Source organism: Gavialis gangeticus, unplaced genomic scaffold (assembly GCF_001723915.1).
Source record: "Gavialis gangeticus isolate Ggan-Ray unplaced genomic scaffold, GavGan_comp1, whole genome shotgun sequence".
NCBI lineage: Eukaryota > Metazoa > Chordata > Crocodylia > Gavialidae > Gavialis > Gavialis gangeticus.
Genome location: NW_017729029.1, coordinates 10,749,104 through 10,759,093, shown reverse-complemented (window position 1 = coordinate 10,759,093; position 9,990 = coordinate 10,749,104). Strand labels below are relative to the sequence as shown.

General features: G+C 62.3%; 1 protein-coding gene across 1 annotated transcript in view; it reads right to left on the bottom strand.

Moving 5' to 3' along the window:
• The window catches only part of ZMYM3 (zinc finger MYM-type containing 3), a 32,312-nt gene that overhangs the window by 8,385 nt on the left and 13,937 nt on the right, over positions 1-9,990 (bottom strand). The window contains exons 11-19 of the mRNA XM_019521242.1: positions 9,318-9,490; positions 8,802-8,967; positions 4,648-4,706; positions 3,841-4,003; positions 2,949-3,064; positions 2,636-2,810; positions 1,904-2,050; positions 968-1,071; positions 313-481 (exon numbers count right to left, since the gene is read on the bottom strand). Coding sequence (XP_019376787.1) covers positions 313-481; positions 968-1,071; positions 1,904-2,050; positions 2,636-2,810; positions 2,949-3,064; positions 3,841-4,003; positions 4,648-4,706; positions 8,802-8,967; positions 9,318-9,490 — 1,272 coding nt within the window. The remainder of the gene's footprint in view (positions 1-312; positions 482-967; positions 1,072-1,903; positions 2,051-2,635; positions 2,811-2,948; positions 3,065-3,840; positions 4,004-4,647; positions 4,707-8,801; positions 8,968-9,317; positions 9,491-9,990) is intronic.

The window sequence follows — 9,990 nt, the reverse complement described above, 5'->3', positions numbered from 1 at the left end:
TGCTGTCCGGCTCGTAGCGCTCACCGTTGGGCCGCGTTATCTCCTTGACAAACTGAGCGAGGCCGTAGTTGAGCTCAGCTGCCGTGCAGGCCAGGATGTCCTCCTTGATGCGCATGGGCTTGGCTGTGGGGAAAGCAGCACTGGTCTCAGTCACAGGCACTTGGGGCAGGGAGCACAGAGCTGCCCCAGGCCCTGGTGCTGGTGCTGGAATGGGTCTGGCACAGGCTGGTTTTGGCAGCTCCTGCAACAGCTTCCAGTGTCCTGAGGCCCAGCAGTGCCACAGCCCCTGCCTGCCCTGAGCAGGGCACTTACGCCCAAAGCGCAGCTCCTCCGCCTTGCTGGTCTCGCCACCTGCGTACTTGGCCTGCACCCAGTACTTCCAGGCGTTGACGCCATACGAGTAGTTCAGTGCCGTGCAGCCGGGCTGGCTGCTCATGGAGTCCCGGGAGCAACTTTCGGACAGCACCAGGCGCTTCTGACCCTACAGAGCAGCACATAGGAGGGCTGGGCATGCTGCCACTGTGGCAGACACTGCCCTTCCCAGCACCCCAGGCATTGCGCCTTCCTGCTTATCCCAGCTGCAGCCCATGCCCACACCCACGCTCAGGGGACTGCTCCAAGGCACTGGGCCCTGGCTTAGGGCACAACTATGCTTCCAGCTGGGAACAGAGCCTTCCCCCCAAGGCCAGCAGGGCCAGTCCAGTGCCAGGGCTGTGCTGGCACCATAAGGTGCAAGTACGGGTGCCCCACAGGCTGGTGTTGGGTTCCACTACTGCAGACAAGCAGTGCCCCTGTGAAGCAAGCTGGCTCCAGTGCGGGTGGGTGCAGCAGGGGGCTGAGGAGGAAGTTCCATGCTTGGTCCCGCTCCCTCTGTGGCACGGCTCCAGTCCCCAAAAGTTGCAGGCTGGGTCCCGAGCAGGCAGTGCCCACTGAGCCGCTGGCAGCTCTGGCCTGGACAGTCACTCACCTTCCGGACAGCGCGTGGCAGGTCCTGGTCCGTGGACACGTCGTCTGGTCCCACCAGGCCGCAGTCAAAGAGGAAGTCCACGCTGGGGTTGATGTCCAGGGGGTCTGGGGGGTGGGGGAACAAAGAGCACAGCAGGATTTAGGGTCAAGAGGTGGCATCCTCACTGGGGTGCCCCAGGGGTAGGCTTGGAGCACGCTCTGCCACCCACGACTACCTCCCCAGCTCCCTGCCCATGGAGCCCTGGGCACATGGACACTGCCCATCCAGGCCTCCTGCCCCTGCTTGCTTCCAACATCTGCCCTGGGCTTGGTCTGCTCCTTGCTCTGATGCCAGCAAGAATGGCACAGTCCAGCGCCTGCTGGCTCTGCTGCAGCCGGTCACTGGTTGCACTGGCACCCAGCACAGCTTGCGTCCCGGCTCAGAGCGGTCATGCTGACTCTGAGGGATGCTACTGCTCCTTGCAGCCACACTCCTGCCTGTGCCTTTTAGCAGCTAGTCTCTCCCGACCAGACCCCATGCTGGGGGAGCTCTGCACTTAGGCAATGGGCACAGCTGCCTTCACCCTCTTCCTTGCTGGTCTCCTTCCTGCAGACTGGGTTGTCAGCCTCCCCTGCATCCTGGTCACAGCTCCTGCCAAGTGGTGCCTCCTCCCACCCTGTGCCCCTCAGGGGCTGCTCCAGGTTCTGCCCAGGCCCTGGCGACTCCCCGTCACTGGTGCAGATCCTCCACACCCACTTCCTCCTGGGTCTCTGGCTCCCGACATGCCAGCTCCACATCCCTCTCCACTCCCCAGTTCTTCTTGCCTGCAGCCCCGTGCCTTCCCTGTACCCAATGGCCCACGCATCCCCTTTGAAGGGGCAATGCCTATAGCCAGGTCTCTCCAGTGAGCCCAGCCTCTCCCACAATGGACCTGAACCACCCCTGCCCAGCACTTACTCTTCGGGAAGTCAGCCTCCAGATCCTGGCCAGGCTCATCCAGCACGTTCGCCATCTTAACAGCCATGGCCAGCACGTCGTCCCTCGCTGGCCCAAAGAGGTCGCAGTCTTCCAGCAGGCCCTCGGCACTCTGGTTACTTACCAGGTCTGCGAACAAGGAAGCCATTCAAGAGCGCACATGAGACGTGCCTCCCCCCGGCCCCGCAAAAGGCCATGCTGCAGGTGGGATCATCAGGCTCTGGCCAGCCCCGGCCCTGTGCCACGTGCTGGCTCCAGGTGGTAGCGCTGGTCACAGCCAGGCTTCCCTGGGATGGCACTGGGGCCACTTCCCTGAGCCTCTCGGGCACAGCCTGAGCCAGCAAGACTTATTCACAGTAGGTGCTGGGGCAGGTGGACCCTGAAGTCCATGTGCACACTCCTGGGCTGGTGTCTGCCCAGGAGAGCGCCACTGCAGGACAGGACCTTGGGGCAGCCAGCCAGAGCCTTGGCAGTCATGGCCTGCACTACAGGCTCTACCAGACAGAGCTGGAAGTCACTATCCTGCTAGAGCATGGCTCTTCAAGCACATGCTGGTCACAGAGCATGGATGCTCAGCTACGGCTAACAACGGCTTGGCCCATGCCAGACTCCGCAGAGCCAAACCTGGGAAGCGGGCTTGGCTCCAGGAGCAGTGGGGCCCCCTGGCCAGCTCTGGGGAGGGACTCCCAAGCCTGAGGCAGGGGTGGAACATACCACACAGGTCCGAGGAGGCCTTATCCAGCTCCTCCGCCTCTGCGATCATCTCTGCCATGGCCAGGATGTCAGCCTCCAGGGGGTTGGATGGGATCTTCACCTTCAGCTCCTCAATGGTCTCCACAATCTTATCCGTGCTCTCCAGCGTGGTGGGCAGGAACATTGGCACAGGCACCTGGGACCAGTGCGATGTCAGGCAGGGTCAGAGGGGCTTCTGACAAGTGGAAAACCCTGGCCCTACTCCCTGCTGCTGGCAACAGGGCGGAGAGAGCAGGTGCTTACCGAGTGGACTGGGGGAAGGAGCATCACTTACCGGGACAGGCATGGAGAAAGGCACGGGTACTTTCTGGCAGTACATATGCATAGGCACAGGCACAAAGATCGGGACTGGGACCGGCAGCACAATCACCTGGGGCTTCCAATCTGCCTCTGTTGGGGGTAGACCGCAATCAGTATCCTGGCAGCAGGGCGGGCATGGGGGCTGCCAGTCATGCTCAGCCTCGCAGGCATGGCTGGTAGGGTCCTCCACACACCATCCTCCCTGGCATGGCACAGGGGGCCCATGCTGCTGGCACCCGCTCCCCTAGCTCAGCCCAGGTGGAGCAGCGGAGAGCCAGGCTGCGGGCTGCTGCTGCGGCCGCCAAGCCCTCCCCACAGAGCGCTCCCGCTGGGTTGGGACTGACAGCCCTGCAGCCCTGAGACCGCCAGAGAGCTTCAGGACCTGGACTCTGGTACAATCACGAGAGCCCTGAAGGCTCCCTAGTCTGGCAGAGCCCTTTGCCAGCTCACATTGTTCCCACGCACCCAGGGCCCTGGCAGCCAGCTGTACCCACGACAGGGAAGGCTGACCCCCCAGACGTAGGGTGAGAACCGATCGGAGCTGGGAAGGCCCAGCTTGGCTGTCTCCCCCGGGGCATGAGCTGGGCTGTGGCAGGGCTGGCGGGGGGCTGGGAGTTGTAGAGATGAGCAGCAGACGTACGGCAAGAGAAGCAAGTGGTGTGGAGACTGGGCCACCTCTCCATGCTCTCTGGAAAAGGTGCAGGCCTCTCCCTGGGCAGCTGCCAGCCTCGTGCTGCCCCTGCTATGCCCTGCTAGTCCACTCCCAGCAACCCACAGTGCCCGATGCCCCCCGAACCCACACTGTGCCAGTCCCATGAGCCACGCTCCAGCACCCAGTGCAGCCCCAACGGCACCACCGCACTCACCCGTCTGACACCCCTTGGATTTCATTTCGATCTTGCAGGACACACCACGGTTCTGCATCAGGGGCTTGCACATGGCAGCTTTGTTCTTCCGAGGCGTGGCCGGAACTGGTGGCGGAGGTGGTGGGGGAGCAGACACCTGGGCGGACAAGGCTTTTGCAGGCACCTGAAATAACCCAGAAAGGGGCTGCTGGTGTCTGGCTCCAACCAAGACTGCTTCTAGCCAGTGGACACTCCCAGCCCCTGGGGCCGGGTGATTCCTGGAAGCTGTGGCAGCCGGTGCCCACCTTTGCAGTGCTGCCTGGTGCACCAGCGCAGCACAGTGCCGGGGCCAGACCCCTTGCTGCTCTCCCTGATGCTGAGGCAGGCACCTGCTGCAGGTCATGGCCAGACCTGGCCAAGGGAATGCCAAGCCCAGGGGCTGGTGACACCCGAGTGGCAAGCCCACCTTGTCAGGCAGGAAGGAGCTCTGGCCCACAGCCACCAGGACTGAGCTGTCAGGCCAGAGCAGGGAAAGACGGCACCTGGGCAAACGTCAAGGATCTATAAGCAAGTCCACAGCCCAGGCCTGGTTGTCACCCCATGTCTGTGCACGGGGCTTGGCCACTCCCCACCACCAGCACCAAGACCGCTGTGCTGCCCCCAGCGCAACCTAGGCCTCGCTCCTGGGGCAAGGCGCACTGTCCCCACCCCGCACCCTCTGGGCCCTGCTCTCACTTGACAGAATCCCAGGCTGGGGGCAGCCACGGCCCTTCCTGGGCACCCCCGTGCACACACCCTTAGGACATCCGCCCCCTATTCAAGACTCACCGTGTTTGTCTCTGCTTTCTGCTGCGAAGAGGCAGGTGGCTTTGGCTCTGGGGTCTGACCTGCAAGGCAAAGAGAGGGTCATCAGCCCCAGCTGCGTGCTCCACTCCCGTGTGGGTGCCTGCAAGCTGGCAGGGCCACGGCTGGGGCTAGACGTGGCTGCAGACTTGGGCCAGCAAGGCAGGGTCTCTGATCAGAGCCCAGGCCAGTCCCAGGAGAGGCGACTAGTTGCCAGAACGTCCCTCACCTGAGCAGCTCAGAGGGCCCTGGGCCTTGGCTGTCCCGTCACTCCCGCTGCCTCTGGTCTCCCCTGCACCCCACCCCATGCACCTGGCCTACCGTCTCCCCAGCCTGCTGCGGCCCAGCCCTGCTCACAGCGGCCCAGGCTCCACCCCAGCTCCTCCAGTGGAGGCCGGGGGCCTGACTAGAGCCGCATCCCTTCTCCCTGCTGCCGGCCAGGGAATGCCTCTGCAGAGTGCTTTGAAACTTGGAGCAGAAAGGTGCTGGAGGGGACCTCACAGCCCCCTCTGTACCAAGAGCGAGGCTGGCTCTGGGCTGCAGACAGCCCAGCCGAGGGTCCACTCCCGCAAACACAAGTGCATCAGGCAAAGACAGCGCTGAGCTTCTCCTGGCCTCAACCATCTGCCCCAACCTCATGTTCAGCATGGAGGACTGGTCCATGGGACCGCCCAGGGCACAGCTGACCTGCGAGCGCCGTGCCTTCACCCCACGCAGGTCGGACAGCAGGACCCTGGGGAGTGCCTCCACCCTGCTGGCACAGGGACAAGCACTGCAGAGAGCCTGTGTCATCAAACTGCAGCAACAAGGGTCACCACGACACCCGTCTCCTCTCCCCCTCGGCTGGGCTCCAGGAGCAGCTTTCTTGGGAGCCTGGACCCCACAGAGGAAATGCAGGGAAAGCTGCAGGTACATGCAAGGGAGACAGGCCCAGAGCCCCTGGATCAACCCCAATGAGGGCAAGGGAGCGAGTCCTAGCCGGGTCCAGCGTAGGCTGCAGCCACCCCAGCAGCAGAAGCTGCCAGCCTCCAGGGACCCAGCACTCATGTCCATCCTCTGCAGACAAGAACCCGCCTGCCTCTCAGAGCTGCACCCGAGTGGGCGATGCCAGGGCTATGGGGCACACCAGCAGCAACGGTCATCTCTGTGGCAGGAAGACTACTGACTCTGGAAAGCTGCTCCCCCTGGCCCCACGTGCTAAAGGGCCAAACCGAGTGCTGCTCCGTCAGCTGCAATGGGACTGGCTCCTGGGTTACAAGGATCTTGGGGTCCTAGCTCCCACCCCAGGTTTCAGCTGCCAGTGGACAGCCATGGCCAGAGCATTCATTTAGGCAGCTCACGTGCCATGAACCTGGTCGGCTGGGCCAGCAGCGGGGAGCAGGACCCGCCACGGAGCCAGAACTCCTTGGGAGGCTTTGTGCAGAGCTGACGCAGGCAGCTCCCACCAGACACCAGTCACAGCAGACTGGTGCCCTGAGTCCCAGGCCTCTCACTAACCACAGTGGATCAGTTCCCGAGCTGCTCTGCAGCCAGAAGAAGCTGCAGGGCCAAAGAAATGAAGTATGCTGGGATGCCGAGGGGCTAGAGACCAGTAACCAGTGGGAGCCTATGCCAAAGTGAACTGAGCTTGCTGGGTAAGTGCCTTCTGGTTTCCAGGCCCACAGGCAACGTTAGGGTTTACCTGTTCATGGCCTCACCTGCAGGCATGCCCAGAAACAGGGCTCTGTTAGGTGGGGCCCTTAGTGCCACGGCAGGCCCTCCTTTACGGCCGAGTCCGGCCTAATGTCTCTGGATCCCACGGAAGCAGTATTAGCTTCAAGACTCTGGGCAAGCGGCAGCACAAGCAATGGAGGCCAGGTCCATTTGAAATCCAGTCCCTGGTATTTTCACCTCCCTCATGCTCATCTGCCAGGAGGCCTGGGCAGCTCCAAACTCCCACTGAAGTCACGTGGAAGGACTCAATCAGGGCAGAGCCTCTTGCAGCTGGACTCTGCCTGTTCCTGGCACAGAGCAGGGCTTGCTGGGCAGATGGCGTGACAGCTATCCTGCAAGACGCTGTAGAGGGCTTGCATCCAGAGCAGGAGATGAGCCACCCTCCAAGAAATCCCCCAGGCAGCGCAGCTCGTCCACAAGCACTTCTCCTGCAACTCCAGCGCAGGGAAGATGAGCAAGCAGCCCGGGGGGAGCGCTCAGAGACCTCCTGAGTCCTTGCATCCTGGTGATGGGGCCGGCAGGCAAGGAAGGTCCTTCAGCACCGCCACGTCTTCAGGGTAAGCATGCACCCTATACTGAGGAAGCAGCCTTGCAACATCCAGCCCTTCTCAGGAGGCCCACATGCCCCTCGCCTGCACAGCCCCAGACTGCTGCTGAGTCCAGGCAAGCTGCATACTAGCCACTTGAAGCAGGAAAAGCAGCCAGCCACCCTGAGGACGGATGGACAGCCCTGGGTGAACAGCCTGACAGAGCCTGGGGCCTCCAGTCTTGTCTGAGGCACAACAGGAGCCTTGCCTGGGGCCAAGGGGCATAGGCAATGGCTGCCTGGCAGGGGCGCTGGTGCAGGCATTCCTGAGCATGGGAGGCCTCCTAGGCAAGTTCAGAAGAGGGGGCTGCAGGGGCTCCTGCACACCGGGCCGTTCCCCCGGACTGTGTAGAGCAGCCGCATGCCCCTCTGCCTCAGCCGGCCCAGGATGCAGCGGAGGCAGCACAGGTGCTGGGAAGCAGCGAATGCTGTGCTATTCCATTGGTGGGAGAACGGGGTGGTTTTGCCTGGATGGATCCTTGGCCTCTGGACACCTCAGGACTGGCAGCACCACATGTGTTTTATCCAGGTTCCCAGAGCTGCTGGGTCCTTGCCCTTCTCCCAGGGCCCCTGTACAGAGCCTCTGAGGCCTTCCTGTCTTCACCCCTGACAGGGCAGGCTGCACCCACACCCCCTTGCTGCTCCAGCACAGGACAGACAGGTGGCCGAGGCCATGCACAGGCACCTTGCTAGTTGTCAGGAGTGTAGCTCTTGCCACAGCCGCTTGCTGAGTGAGCTGCCCAGCTGTCCCGCTGGTTCCTGGGGCCATGGGTGATGCTGGGTTCAGCCCATTCGTGTCCCTGCCTCCAGGCAACAGAGGGCCCGGAGCCAAGGGCAGGTTCTCTTTCTGCCACAGCAGGCTCTCCCTGGTCCAGCTGAGCTGGGCTTAATGCCTCTTGGGTCCCACGCAGTGGCTTCCCCAAGGTCACTGGGTGTGGGGCAGCCCACATGGCTGATGCCGAGTCCATATCTGGTGCATGTCTGGCAGGAGGCCTGGACAGCTTCCAAACCTGCACAAAGCTAGGGGAGGCGGCTGGGCCCAGAGGGCCCAGTAAAGCAAGGCCAAGTCTAGCATCCCACAGATGGGCTCTTCCAGCCCGTGGGATCCCAAAGCACTGCGATTGCCCACGACCAGCTGACTTACACTGCCAGCAAGGAATGGACAACAGGCAAGAGAGCCCCTTTGCTAGCAGGATGGCAGGGAGGGCATACGCCAGCCACAGGGAAAGCAGCTCCTGCCTTCCCGTGACTTTGCACAGGCTCAACGCCCCAATTTTGTTTGGAGGGAAGAAAAGCACCTGCAGCAGCTCAGCATGCCCGTCTGCCCTAGGGGACTGCCTGAAGAGCCCCACCTACAGCATCACCAGCACCACCTCCTGTAGCACCTTGGCTTTGCTTTGAGGTCTCCCATCCAAGCACTGACCTGGCCCAATCCTGCTTAGCTTATGAGCTCAGAGAAGGTCACAGCTCAGAGGTGGTGCGGGGCTGCAGGTGGACTGGCAAGTCCAACCATGCTGTCCCCTAACCCTGTAAATGGAGCTCTCCGCTGGCAACAGGCGGTAAGAGGATGGAGTCACCCATTAAATCCCTGAGTATCCTCGCTAAAAGCGAGAGCTACAGGCAGCGCGCTGGCACCGGCTCCTCCCGTCAGGGCCCTGTGTGTCATAGAACCATAGGCGTTAGAGATTGAGATGCCCCGAGAGGTCCCACTCAGTCCTTCCCCCCGGGGGGCCAGTGCAGGATTGTTCCCTAGCGTCCTGTCCAGTCCCAGCCATGGGACCCTCCACCCTGCTGTGTCTGGGGTGGAGCCGTGCAGGTCCCCCCCCTCCCTCCTACTCACTGTTCAGCAGGCTCTCGGGCCCCTTCTGCGTGTCCAGGTTAGGCTGGTTCTGTTGATTGTAAAAGCGCAGCAGACACTGCTGGTTGCAGAAGTGTTTGATTTGCCCCCGCCAGTGGATGGTTTCCAGTAGCTTCCCCTGACGCTTGCAGGCGTGGCACCGAGCTGCCTAAAGCCCGGATCGCAGGAGAGAAAAATCAGGTCACTAGCCGCCCTCACTCCGGGCGCAACGCAGACGTGCTCCAGCGGGACGGGAGTGCACGGCAGAGTGCTGCGAGCTTCCCCCCAGCAGTGCCCGGGGCTACAGCATGCTGGCATTCTCCACGACGGCACTGGCCACGGATCCAGCCCTGTCAGGTCTGCAGTGTGGTGCTCTGGCAGCATCAGCTGGGGACTTCAACCATGTGAGCTCCCTCACAGCAGTGTCCCATCAGTGCAAGCTCCCCACAGCAACACCCACTGCTCTGGATGAGGCACCTACAACAGCTCTGGCAGGCAGCTGCCAGTGCCAATACTGACCTTGAAGTACCACAGTAAGTATTTGCTTTTGCAGTCTTCACTGCAGAAGTCCCATGTGCTGCCTTCCAGCTGCTCGGTGACTGCCCGCTGGCAGGTCTGGGAACAGTAGGTGCAGGTGATGCAACACAGGCCCAGGTTCTTGGTGAAATCCTGTTTGTAAAGAAGCACACACCCTGCGGAGAAACAATAGGAGTGAAACCTTCCCAGGATGTACTGGGGGCTCCCTGACCCAAACAAGACTGGCAGCCAGGTCTGCGAGACACAACAGAACGCACTGTAGTAACAATCCTGCACTGGCCCCTGGGGCTGGGACAAGATGAGACCTCATGGGGACTTGCCATCTCTCACCTCTATGGTTCTAGGAAGAGTCTGACTCCACACAGACGCCTCCAACCTCCTGTGTGCAGGAACCTGGCAGGCAGAGCAAGGCCGGGCCGGGCCAGCCCAGGCGCAGTGTAGATGTGTGTGCTGACAGGAGGAGCGGAGCTGCCACCTGCTGTCTCCCCCAGCCCCAGAGAGAGAAAAGCAATGAGAAACCCCTCCCCACGGACAGGACGTATGGCAAGGCCTCGGCCCCAGGTCCTGGCCGGACAGTGACCCATCTCCGATGCATCTTCCCTTCAGCGCGCAGCAAGGCCCTGCCCCAGGTGGCAGCTGCACAGTCTCCCCGAGG